The 13763-nt window shown below is 41.7% G+C and overlaps 1 protein-coding gene across 1 annotated transcript in view; it reads right to left on the bottom strand.

The window, feature by feature from the left end:
- PIEZO2 (piezo type mechanosensitive ion channel component 2) overlaps positions 1 to 13763 on the bottom strand; it is a 1301103-nt gene that overhangs the window by 873363 nt on the left and 413977 nt on the right. Inside the window, exon 4 of the mRNA XM_029587157.1 lies at positions 12804 to 12846. Coding sequence (XP_029443017.1) covers positions 12804 to 12846 — 43 coding nt within the window. The remainder of the gene's footprint in view (positions 1 to 12803; positions 12847 to 13763) is intronic.

Here is a 13763-nt window from a genome sequence, read left to right as displayed (position 1 = left end):
GCACAAGTGAAAAGTTTTAGGAATTATTTTGGATACGGAGCTCATGAAAGGTTTTGCATCTACCATCCTTAAATAATCTACTGCTCAATCACTGCCAGGAAATGCAAGCTGAAAAAGAAAAGTATTTGGCATTTTTTTTTAACTATTTAACACATGTAAAGTGTAAGGCCTCTGGAAAGGAGTTACACAACTCATAACACTGTTGCAACCAAAGCTGGTTACTATAAAGTTCATTTATTAAGACCGTTAAAAAAGCTGCTCAGCAAAAATGATTTTTGATCTGTTGTCCAGGTGATCATTTTACCACATCTGGACTACTGCAACATATTAAGCATTGGTTTACTGTCTTACGCGTTATGTGCTTGTTAGATCCTCAAAAATTCCACTGCCCATTTAAAAACCAGATTTAATAGAAAAGAACATATAATGCCAACATTGCAAGAGCTGCATTGGCTTCCAGTTAATGCAAGAGTTCAGTACAAGATTGACTACCTAGTCCATAAAATGATTAGCACAGGTGCTCTATTGTGGATTAATTCCATCCTACACATTTATTTAGTTTATTTAAAATCACTTGTATCCCTCACACTCCAAAGTCCGGGATGGGTTATATAAAAACATTTACAGTACAAAACAAGAGATCATAACAAGGGTCAATTATCTCTGATGCCTATAAACTATGGTAGAGAATCAACTAGCCATTGTTAAGTGCATTATTTGTTCCTTGAAAGCCAAGTTGAAAAGGTGAGGTACTCATGAAGAGGATTTAGGATGTCCCCTCTGTATGTTTTACAAGGCTTTCTGAAACCTGGGAGAGGTCTTTTTCAGTGGCTGTCCCTGAGTTGTGTAACTCCTTACCAGAGGCCTTACACTTTACATGTGTTAAATAGTTAAAATAAATGCCAAATACTTTTCTTTTTCAGCTTGCATTTCCTGGCAGTGATTGAGCAGTAGATTATTTAAGGATGGTAGATGCAAAACCTTTCATGAGCTGTGACTTGCTGTATGTTCTCCTCTGTATGTTTTGATTTGATTATGGGTGTTTTATTTTGTAAGCCGTTCAGCACTTTTGTTCTGGAGCGGCATGAAAATACTTAAAATAAATAAAAATAATAAGACAGAAGGAATGAGGGTCCTGCCCCATACAGTTTACCTGTCAAGAATATTATGTATTATTCCATATTTATATACCACATATAAAAGTACAACCTTTGTAAGCAGTGTACAACATAACATACATAATAACAATGAAACATACTAAATACTGTAAAACTAATAAAACATAAGTCAAAATAAAATAATTAAAATCAAGGCAGGCGGCTTAATGAAATATCAGCTGGAATAAACAAGACATAAGATGCTTTAAAAAACTCTTATAACTGGATTAGTGATGCAGTTCAAGTAGCAAAGCATTCCATGTGATAGGTTCTGCTACTGAAATAGCTCTAAGGTGAGTGGACTGTAAATGCATTTCCTATTACCATAGGAACTTTTAAGTAGAATGCAACAAGCATAAAGGAATGTATTTATGAAGGCGATGCTTTAAGTAAGAGAGACCATTGGAAAGCTTTGTAGACCAATGTTAATAATTTAAACTCCATGCGAAGGATTACGGGAAGCTAGTGCAATTATTTTAGAACCGGTGTAATAGGTTTAAGGACTGGACAGAACACAATCAAGTGAGCTACAGCATTTTGAAGCAACTGCAGGGAAACTACAAGAGACTGAGTTTTATGTTTGGTACATTGGCCATTAGTGTATCACATTTGGACTTGGTTTTCACCTGCCGTCAGTAACAGTAAAGCAGAGTTGCTTACCTGTAACAGGTGTCCTCCAAGGACAGCAGGATGTTAGTTCTCACACATGGGTAACATCATCTGATGGAGCCCAGCACAGAAAGCTTCTGTCAAAGTTTCCAGAACTTTATTTTTGAACAATAGCCTAGGGGTCAGTTTCTTGATTTTTGGAGCGGCTGGACGGATGTGCAGAAGTAGCCCTGAGAGAGAAAACCCTAAGGGCCTTGAAGAGAGTAATCTGCCCTCCAGCCCTGTGTGGGAACCACATAGGGTCATGGGACTGTGCCTGGTCCGTGATACTCCCAGTGAATCCTCATGTCAATGCCCGAGCACCTTCAAAAAAAGACTCAAGACCTGGTTTTTCAACCAAGCCTTTTCTTAACTCAGCTCTCTTATCAAATCTACCAATAATAGACTCCGCCCTTAGCAAGTCGCTATTTGTGTCCTATGCTCTAGCAAATCCGCCGTCTTAACACCTAATCCCCATGCCGCTATTTGTACCTACGTTCTAGCAAATCCGCCATCGTAGCACCAATTCCCGGTGCCCTATTCTTAATCTCCTTACAGTACGCCCGGCTAGCATTAGGCTCACCGGTCTAGTCTCTTCCTCCTATACAATATGTTAAACCCAGTTCTTTGTACCCAAGTTTGATTATCCTGGTTCAATGTAAGGCATTCTCAAGTCATGGTTATTGTTGGAATGTAAACCGAAATGATTGGTAACTTTGTTACTTGACTATCGGTATATAAAAGTGCTAAATAAATAAGTAAGTAAATAAATAAATAAATACATGTCCAAGAGTTGACTGGGACAAGGGCTACACAAATTCAGCTCTCTCGGAACTGCTGCTCTATTATATAATTGGACGTGTGGAAAGGCCTATTATGCCTTTTACTTTTTTCTTATGCAAAACATATTCAGATACGATTTCTAAAAAATGTTTGAGGAACTTGGATTGGTAGTTGTGTGAATATATTAGCTTTGGTTTTATATTCTCTCTAGCCAGTTAGTATTTCAGGTACTCCAGCTCAGGATTAGGCATGCTTCCCCACCCCCACCCCCCCCCCCCCACACACACACACACAGCTACATTAGTGGCTCTCGCTTGCATCTGGGGCCAGAGGGAGATACCCCTGGAACTCTGGTTGGTGAGTAGGGGGACGTCCCCTGGAGAAAGAGAAAGAAGGAGCATTATATTACCAAAAAGAGGCTGAGCAGAAATGAAGCGGCAAAGGGAGAATTTTAATTTATTTATCTATCTTTAACAAAGCATCGCAAGGCCTCCTTTTTTTATGCAGCACAGGGGAATTATGTACTTCCAGGGCAAATATTATAATAATAAAAAACTGGGGCATTGCAATATCTGTTAAAAAAAAAAAAAGCTACATATTTTCCCCTTACTACAAAATAAAGAAAATCTAACTGACTTTCTTAGGCCTAGATTGTCTAAGACAACGCGGCGGCGTGAATTGTGCGGTACAGGTGGGGGGGGCAAAGCAGGGGGCACCCAATAGTGCCATCATAAAAGTCGGTGCTATTGGGTACGAAATAGGCAGCGAAAAGATTTCTTACCTTTTCACTGTCCGCCATGTCTTTGCGGCGTCCGCCCCAGTGCCGCCCTGACTCCTACTGTTCCAGTCTTGATGCTGCCCCTTTTCGCTTGCGATCGCTTTGGAAAATCACCCCCTTAGTGTCCTTGCAATGGCAGCAGCATTTTCTGGTGGCCTGGGTTTTTATTTTTGCTGCTTGAAGCGTCAACAGGGGCAGTGGAGCTCCATGGTGGCAGGAGAATGGAGAGAGCGGGGAAACAAGGATGCCGTGGTTCCGTGGTCCTCCCTGAAATGTCATTTATAAAGGCCCAAACTTCCACTTTTTATGTGAAGCTGAGGTGTGTGCAGTGTCAGGCATTTGAGGGCATTGATGGGCTGGCAACGCTATTCATGCAATCAAAATTTTGTCAATAACTGGAAAGAAAACAAAAGGACCCATGGGTAGGAAATGGCTTGCAGGCCATAGTTTGTCCACATCTGAGCTAACTCCTCCTAACCTTAAGATAATCTAATTTAATTCATACAGTTTTGAAGATCCACTGATACATATATACCCAAATAGTTTATCTTATTTGGAGCAATTTTATAGGGAATTACATTTTATATTGCTTTCCTTTCCATGTCACCCACTTCAGTTAATTGCTTATTTATTCTATTGTATTTATAAATGTCCTAATTCTAGAAAACTCTACTCAGTCTAAATGTTGATGCAAATCTAAGAATAGCATGTATGCAAATTTACTGCCACATACTCTAATGTACATTGAGCTTCAGTTGAAGAAATTATGCAGGATGCAGGCAATGCAAATTGCAACAGCTAGACAATATACAGGGGAGGGTCCTCTCAGGAGACACCATAGCATGGGCTGCTGTAACCGTCACACTTTGAACCAGCACTCTGCCCTCTTTCCCTCTTCCCCACCTCCAGTGAAGACCCAGCAGGCACAGTTTGACCATAGATGAAAAAAGATCAGAGCTTTAATTGGTCTGCCGTCATTTCTATGTTTCTATGATAAGTATGAGAGAAATTATGCTACAATTAATATAGCTAATATAGCTGACCACAATAACTTCAGAAAACAAAAGAATGAGTTTGCATAAGATTTCACCAGCACAGAAGGATCCCTGACCCTTTGTAACCAACCATCTGACCTGTGTGTGTGTGGGTGTGTGTGTGTGTGTCTGTGTGTGAGATGTCAGTACTTGTTATAAAGCAACAGTCGCATTGCGCTATTAGCCCCCTCTTATAGCAACTTCCCTAGACTATCCCCTGGAAATGCAGATCTGTTTAAACCAAAACCTTTCCCAGATTCCTCTCTTCTTACAGTGACTAGGATGCCAGTCTACTTTAAAGGACCACACCTAAGTTAGCCCTAATAAGCTATCTTAAGGGAAAAACAAAGGATGGGGTTTCTCACAGGAAAACATCCCCCAGGGAATGTCAAGTCACGCTTCCCAGACCTAACTGAACATCATCATTTTAGAGAACTGTGATAAAGGTCTTGAGAGTACATTACTCAACTACAGTGGATAACAACACTTTTTTTTTTCCACAGAAGACAGTGAATTCCTGAAAATAACAACTAAAGAAGGGTTCAATTAGTTTCACTTCCATTTCAATCATCCCGATTTCATCTTCCTAATGAGAAGTGATCTAAAAAAAGCTTAATTGCCAGTTAATATTTCAATACCAAAAAGAGCAGAGTCTTGCATTAGGGGCGCAGAAATCAGAGGGAGTGCTACACGTTGGGAGATGAAGAGCTGATGTGCACTGACCAGGAGAGAGACCTCAGGGTAACAGTGTCTGGTGATCTCAAGGTAGCAAAATAGTAATAAAGTAATGGCCAGTAGGGGTGTGCATTCGTTTTGAACTTAAATGTAAAACGCAACTTTTTTTTTTTTTTTAACTTAAAAAAGTGATGAGGCGAAAACGATCGGATTTCCAACTTATTCAACATAGCTATGTTGAATAAGTTGGAAATCGCGATTGTTGATCCTAAATAAAAATTTAAACCCCTCACCCTCCTTAATCCCCCCCCCAAGACTTACCAAAACTCCCTGGTGGTACAGCAGGGAGTCAGGACGCCATTTCTGAACTCCTTTGCGAGGAGCACGTGACAGTCGGCAGTCACGTCGGAGTGACTGCGGCGTCACGTGATTCCCCGCGCGATCGCTCCTGGGGACCCTCGTTGCACCCAAAAGGAACTTTTGGCCAGCTTGGGGGGGCCTCCTGACCCCCCCAAGCTGGCCAAAAGTTCCTTTTGGGTGCAACGAGGGTCCTGGAGCGATCGCGCGGGGAATCACGTGACGCCGCGTCACTCCGACGTGACGCCGACGTCACGTGCTCCTCGCAAAGGAGTTCAGAAATGGCGTCCTGACTCCCTGCTGTACCACCAGGGAGTTTTGGTAAGTCTTGGGGGGGGGATTAAGGAGGGTGAGGGGTTTAAATTTTTATTTGCACGTATGGACATAGACTCAACTTATGGAATTCTCCATATGTCCATATTGACCGCAAATGGGACCCCCTTTCGACTTATGGACTTATGAACATAAACTTTTGCTCTGCACATCCCTAGTGGCCAGTGCCTGGAGGATGCTTGGGTGTGCAGGGAAAGACAATCAGCAGGAGAAAAAAATAAAAAAAAGAGGTGATGCTGCCTGTGTGCAGATCATTGGCGAGGCCTCACCTGGAATACTGTGCTCAACTCTGCAGGCCATATCTCAAAAAGGATAAAGAGAGGCAAGAGGTGGTTCAAAGAAAGGCAATCAAAATGGTGTGGGGACTGTGCCAAACATTGTGTAAGATGACCGTGAAGGAGAGGAGAGGCAGGAGAGATATGACGGAGACATTTAAATACCTGAAAGGTATTAATGGTGTACAATAGGCAAGCCTTTTTCAACAGAAGGGAAGATGTAGAACTGCAGGTCATGGTGTGAAGCTCTGAGGGGAAAGAATCAATATTGTCAGGAAAACGTTTTCTCACAGAAAGGGTAGTGGATGCCTGGGATGCTCTTCTTAGGAGGTGGTGGAGAGAAAAATGGTAGCGGAATTGGGAAATTTCTGGCATAAGCACAGAGGATTCATAGTGGCAAGAGGATGGAAATGAAGCACATTGGGGTAACCTGAATAACGGCAGTTACGCCCCCAAACAGCCATGCCACAAGTGCATCAGGATTCCAAGAAAGCATGGAGAGGGCCATGACTCTGAAGGATTGTGGACATGCTGGACAGATATGAGAAGAGCGTTGGAAGATGTGAGTATAAAATTCCCAAATGCAACTCAACACCAACAATCCCCCCCCCCCCCCCCCGAGCTGGTGTTGGGTTACATTTGGGAATTTTATATTCACATCTACCAAAAAAGGATGAATCTCAAACGGGCAGAAGGGATGGGCTATTTTGGTCTTTACTGCCATCATTCACTATTTTACTAACAGAGACAGGCTCTCTCCAGACTTGCTTTACTCTGGTGGACCATGGAGAAAAAGCCAGACACATAGGGACAAATCTTTAAAGGTACGCGTGGGTGCAGATTTGTTCGCGCAACCCAGCGCAAACAAATCTATGCCCAATTTTATAACATGTGCGCGCTGCCGCGCGCATGTTAGAAAATCCAGGATCGGCACGGCAAGGGGGTGCACCTCGGAGGGAACTTTCCTTCCGCCTCCCCCCACCTTCCCTCACCTTCCCCTCCCTTCCCCTATTTAACCCACCCCCCAGCCCTACCTAAATCCCCCTCCTAACCTTTATCGAAGAAGTTACGCCTGCCTCCGGGTAGGCGTAACTTGCGCGCGCCGGCTCTCCATCCCCCGGCACGGCGGCAGTACTGGAGGCCTCGGTCCCGCCCCCGGCACGCCCCCTTTTGCAAGCCCCGGGACTTATGCGTGTCCCAGGGCTCGGCGTGCGCAGGGGGAGGCAGGTTTCGGGGGTTGCGCACATATCTTACACGCGCAACCCTTTGAAAATCTACCCCTAAGTGTAATTTTCTGAATTTCATGAAAAACATATCTGACAATGGCCATCTAAAGCCAGTACCAGTACTGAAAAAGGGTGAAGGATGCTGGTACCTTCCAACCTTTGGCATATACCACCCACAAAAATCAAGTCAAAACAGAATTCTATTTGACTCAAGTGTTCAGTTTCAGGGCATTTCTTTGAATGATGTGCCTCTCACAGGGTCAGTCTTAAACAGCCTCTTAGGAGTGCTGATCCATTTTGGAATGGAGTTTGTTGCCATAACAGTTGACATCTAGCAAATTTTCTACTGTTTCACTGTTCAAGAAGACAACAGAAATTACCTAAGATTCCTGTTGCACTGAAACAATGACATCAGCAATAAGATTGCCGAGTACATAATGAGAGTGCATATCCTAGGTAATAATCCATCACCTGCAGTAGTCACCTTTGGGCTTAAAAGGCCAGCATAGGAAGGAAAAATGGAATATGGCACAGATTTCAGACAGTTTGTAGAATGAGACTTATGTGGATGATGGATTAAAATCTCTGCCCACAGAGCAAAAAGCCATTGACTTGCTAAAAAGTCCACAAGCAATGTTGCTAACTTAAGGTTCCTCAAAATAACTACCAAATTTATTTTAGTTGTTTGGCTTTTGTATTTTTCATATTTATTGTTTTATTATTGTATGTAATTTAGTATTTTTTGCATTTGTGTTTTATTATTATGCAGAATTTTATTTTGTTGCATAATTATGTTTTTAACTGTTAGTTTTTATGTACTTTTCAATTTTCAAGTACACTGCTTAGGTGGGTGATTAATAAATATAAAATAAATAAAAACTAAGAGATAAATAAAAACTAAGTAAAATCAACAGTAACAAGGTAATGAAAGCATGTTCTTCAGAGGACAATGCCAAGGACCTGAAAGACCTAAACTGTCATGCAACCAATTCAGCGTAGCCTTGGTCTAAGCTGGCACCTAGAAAAGGATACTTTTGCATTACAGGTATGAATGCAAGAAAAGCTGTATTCTCAGCATGGCATTCTGTCAACAGTAAACAGCCTGCATGAGCCACTTAGATTTTGTAGCTCCAATTACCATATAGGGAAAATCTTTATTAAGAGAATTTTCTTCAGAAATGAAAGAATGGCACACCCTGTAACACCTAGAAAAGCAACAGGAATGGATCATCTGGAAGATCTCTCTGCAAGTCCTGGAGCAATTCAACACTTATGTACATCTCTATCTCTCTCACTCTCTCTGCAACTCAACATAAACAAAAGTATATCTTTTCAGATGTCTCAGTAAAAGCCATAGCCTATTTAAAGGTAACAGACACAGAAGGCGATCCACATGTAGGGTTTATCCTTGGCAAGGTTAAGTTAGCACCTCAGCCTAACCACACTATTGCAAGACTTGAATTTTGTGGAGCAATGTTGGCAATAGAGACAGCTGAATTAAAAGTAATACGCAAAACAGATATTCAACCTGACACAGTCCAGATATGCATTGGTAGTAAAATAATACTGGGTTATAAGTAAAACCCAACCAGAAGGTTTTACATATATGCAAGCAACAGAACTGAATGAAACAGGAGATCAACACTCCCAGACTAAAGGCACTAGGTATCCACCAGCCAGAATCCTGTAGATCATGCTACAGGTTCAATCCCCACAACTAACCAGATACACAGACATCTTGGCTAACAGGGCCAGAATTCCTCTTGAAACATGATGATAAAGTGTCAAATTTCAGAGACTCTCTTGAGCTTGTGGACCCTGAACTGAAATGGATTCATCCATACATGACTGCACTTTCTACCAGACTTGCATGTAAGTTATCAAGTTGGGACGCAGCTTTTCAAACCTTTCTCAAAATGGTCAATGCTCATACAAGTCCAAGCCCATCTCAGCTACACTGTGCACTTTTCTTTGCTGGACACTTTATAGTGTGACAGACAGTTGCCACCATTAGCATCTTTGTACAAAGCCATGCACAGTTAGTGAACTGTCACAAGCAAAATGAATCTCCTGTCAGTGTATGCAGTTAGAATCATGCACTGACAAAATCCTGGGCATAAACAAAGAAACATTTTTAAGGGCAGCTCCCTTTGGAAGTGAAATCCCTTTACTGTCAGGGGATCAGAAAAGCTTTTGTCACTGAATGGTGCTTCTCATGTCTCAAGAACTCCAGTGCATATGACTGTGATGTAGTTTGAGTTAATATAAGGTTAAAATGGTGATATCCTACAGCAACCAGGCAAGGACTGTCCTGTCCTAACACTAATTTATGCTGTATTGCTGTTCTCTTTTTCCAATATTTTTTAACTTAGACGCTGTTCTCACTGTGTTTCTATATTATACTGCCACCTGCTGGTAGCAGCTAAACTGCTTTAATATTATATTGATGTCCCTATCATAGAAACTTCTATCCTGATTCCTGATTGGTTGGATGGATCTGAGGCAGGAGCCAGAGTACTATGGTGATTTTACCTTATTGGGGGAGGGGGAAGGAACAGTATTTTTTACACAGAAGCAAGAGCTCAAAGTCCTGCAGCCCAGTCTCATCTGCCTGTCTCTCCATTGCTCTATACCCAATAGTCCAGCAGGTCTACTCCAAGTAGTATTCATAACAATTATAACAGCTCAGAGTCTCTCAAACTATTATGTTCAGTTTCATTTCATCATCCAGTAAGTTGTACATTTTTCCAGTTCTGATTACTTGTTAATAAACATTTTGGAAGAAGCAAGCCTGCCTTCATCTATCAAGCTAAATTAGGATGGGGCAGTTCTCTGTCAAGCTGCATAAGGACATAAGAAATGCCATACTGGCCAATCTGAATCACAAGGACCTGGCAGATCACAAAAATTAGATCTATTTCTTGTTACTTACTCCCAGTGAGTAGACTTTCAATGGCTTTCTGTAGTCAACCTGCCTAATAATGTTTTTGGACTTTTCCTCCAGGAACTTGTCTGAACCTCTTTTAAACCCCGCTTACTAGTCACCGTGACCATGTCCTCTGGCAACAGATTCCACAGCTTGATAGTGCCTGCTTGTTAGTTTCATGTTGTTTTAGTATTATTTGAAAGGGTAAATAACCATTCCATTATTTACTGTACCTATTCCACTCCCCTCACAATTTTATAAACTTCTTTCATGTCCCCTCTCAGCTGTATTTTGTCCATGCTGACGAGCCCTAATCTGTGTAGCCTCTCATTATAGGGGAGTCGTTTCATCCCCTTTATCATTTTTGTTGCTCTACTCTGTACCTTTATTAGTTCCACTGAGTATTTTTTGAGATGGGGGCAACCAGAACTGCACACAATATTCAAGGCGTGGTCGCATCATGGATTGATACAGTAGCAATATCATATTTTCTTTTTTATTCTCTATTCTTTTTTTGGATCATTCCTAGCATTCTATTTGCTTTTTTTTTTTGACAGCCACCATACACTGACCCAATGATTTCAAAGTATTGTCAAGGATTCCAAGGTCCTTTTGCTGGATAGTGATTCCCCAATGCAGAACCCTGCATTGTGTACCTGTATTTGGGATTATTTTTCCCCATGTTCATCACTTTGCACTTTTCCACATTAAATTTCATCTGCCATTCAGATGCCCAGTCTCTTAGTCTTAACAAGGTCCTTTCTGTAGTTCCTAACAATCAGATGCGGTTTTAACAACTTTGAATAAGTTTGTGACATCTGCAAATTTGATCGCCTCACTTATGGTTTCCTTTCCTAGATCATTTATAAATGTGTTAAACAGCACAGGTCCCAGTACAGATCCCTCTATTACTCCACTAATGACTTTTATCCATTTAGAAATGATGGTTTAATCCTACCCTCTGTTGATGTTTTAACCAGCCACCAATCCACAATAGGTTACTGCCTCCAATTCCATGACTTTTAATTTCCGGAGAGCAGCGCCGGCACATCCATTAGGAGAACTTAGGCAGTTGTCTATGGCGCTGAACCTTGGGGGGACTCCAAAGAGCAGCCGGGTGATGATGCGAGTGGAGCCGCTCATGGCAAAGAGGAATAGAGATTGTTTGGGCCGTGAGCGGCGCATGCTGCTCACAGCACTGAGAAGCATAGAGTGGGCGGCATGAACAAGGTAGGAAGAGTCGGGCCTGAGACCGACAAGGGCAGCGCGAACGGGGGGGGGGGGCGGGGCAGTGGGGGGGGGGCAGGCACAAGGCAGAAGTCGCCTAGGGCACCCATTACCCTTGCACTGGCCCTGCCTGAGAGTCTCTCATGGGGAGGTCTTTGTCAAATGCTTTCTGAAAATCCAAATACAATATACCAATTGGCTCACTTATATCTATATGTTTCTTCATACCTTCAAAAACATCCAATAGACTGGTAAGGCAAGATTTCCCCCTGTGAAAACCCTTTGACTCTTCCCCATTAAGCCATGTCTATCTATGTGGCCAATGATTTTGTTTTGGAGATTAGCTCCTAACATTTTGCCGGGCACCAACGTCAGGCTCATTGGTCTTTAGTTTCCTGGATCATCCCTGGAACCACTTTACAGTGCCATGCAATGAAGGCACAATAACGCACATATATAAACCGAAGAAGTGAGGAATGGATTCAGAGAAGAAAGAATTGAAAATCAGCAGGGATGAGGGGAGTTGAAGGCATTTCCATAATGGAAGCTCCATGTCTTTTATTCCAGAATGAGTAAGAAAACAATAAATCAACCGTGTGATGGCAAAAACATTCTAGGGAATGGAACCAAAAGGGGAAGTAATCAGGCAAAGAAACAAGACAGCTGATATTTTCAGCAATTTAGAGTGCACAGATGCTTTAAATTCATTTACTGGCATCTCTAGAAAGCATATCACAGACTTCAAATATACTGTATATATATACTGTGGTGATGCATGAGGGGAATCGGAAGCTTGTGATTATGCTTCACATTATGCAAGCTCTACAGCAAGGGTAGGCAACTCCTGTCCCTCCAAAGCCACAGACAGGCCTGGTTTTCGGCATATCCACCATGAATATGCTTGAGATAGACTGGCACACAACAGAAGCAGTACATGCAGATCTCTCTCATTCATATTCACGGTGGATATCCTGAAAACCTGCCCTGCTGGTGGCACTGGAGGACTGCAGTTACTTACTCCTGCACTAGAGTCATGAGAAATTGCAGAAATCTTTCGTTTGGGCGGGTGGGAGTGTTAACTACTATATTCTAAGAAAGCTCAGGCTTTTGCTTCATTCATTATAGCTCTATCATTAATTGAAATGTGTTTTGCAACTAAAAATTATCACATGGGCAGTTTACGTTTCTGTCATATATTTTGGCCAGCTGCTCAAGACAACAAATCATTGGGCAGTACTGTTTGTATTTCTTTTCCTAAAATTTAGTTTTGCTTCATTAATTAATAACTGAATGCTATCAGGCCAAATAAAATCAATAATGCATTTCTTGAGTCCTTACATTTTCAAACTGGACAAATATGCAAAGACGTAAGTTCATTGCCTACCTTTCGAAACCTATCTGTCGAAATGCTTTTTCCCACGTTGAACCTACACATGAAGGAGAGACAAACACATTTAAGTTACTCTAATTTTTATCACGAACACAGATCTTTTGCCATGAATTGCATTTTACAAAACAACAACAGAGTCTACTAACATTTTAGCTTCAAAGCCTCTAAATCAGGGCTTCCCAAACCTGTCCTGGGAACCCCACAACCTGTCAGGTTTTTAGAACATCCTCAATAAATACGCATGAGATAAATCTGCATGTTCTGAGTCTCCATGATATGCACATTTATCTCATTCATATTCATTGTGGATATCCTGAAAACTCGATTGGCTGTGGGGTCCCCAGGACAGGTTTGGGAAGCCCTACCTTAAATGTTGAAAGTTCATTTTTTACTTTCTGTCATGCATCATATAAGGTTTTGCTAACCAGAAGTTGCAAACATTTTTTTTTAATTTGGGGGGGGGGGCACGGAAGAAACCTCACCTCAAATTTTAAATGAAACATTGAAAAATAATGTTGAAAAATTGTGAGATCTGTTTTTCATTTTCCAATGTTTCTTTGAAACGAGATAAAAGTGAAATTTTGGGACAGGATTCTACTGACTCATACAATAACTGTCAATTTCGGTATTTCGCTTGTCATCAGCATTTCAAGAAATTCTAGGATCAATGCAAAACCACATTTGAAAGCCTCCATCCACATTTCCCCCTCCCCCTCAATACATACACACACACGGAGTTTGTTTTTTTCTTAAGTCCCACAATGCATAAGTGAGGTGGTATAGCAAAGAAAACATTCTTATTTTTTAGTCCCTGGCAGAGCAGAAATATCAGCAAAACAGTGACATGTGCAGAAGCAATGTACGGAGCACTGGGAGCGATATCTCACCATCACTTCCAGTCAGCCCGCTCGAGGCCCCCAGGAATGGCCGGGTCCAATGCAGTCCCACTGACTA

The sequence above is a fragment of the Rhinatrema bivittatum genome, chromosome 2 (assembly GCF_901001135.1).
Source record: "Rhinatrema bivittatum chromosome 2, aRhiBiv1.1, whole genome shotgun sequence".
NCBI classification, from domain to species: Eukaryota; Metazoa; Chordata; class Amphibia; order Gymnophiona; family Rhinatrematidae; genus Rhinatrema; species Rhinatrema bivittatum.
Note: the sequence above shows the minus strand (reverse complement) of the source record. Positions and strands in the feature narration are given on the sequence as shown.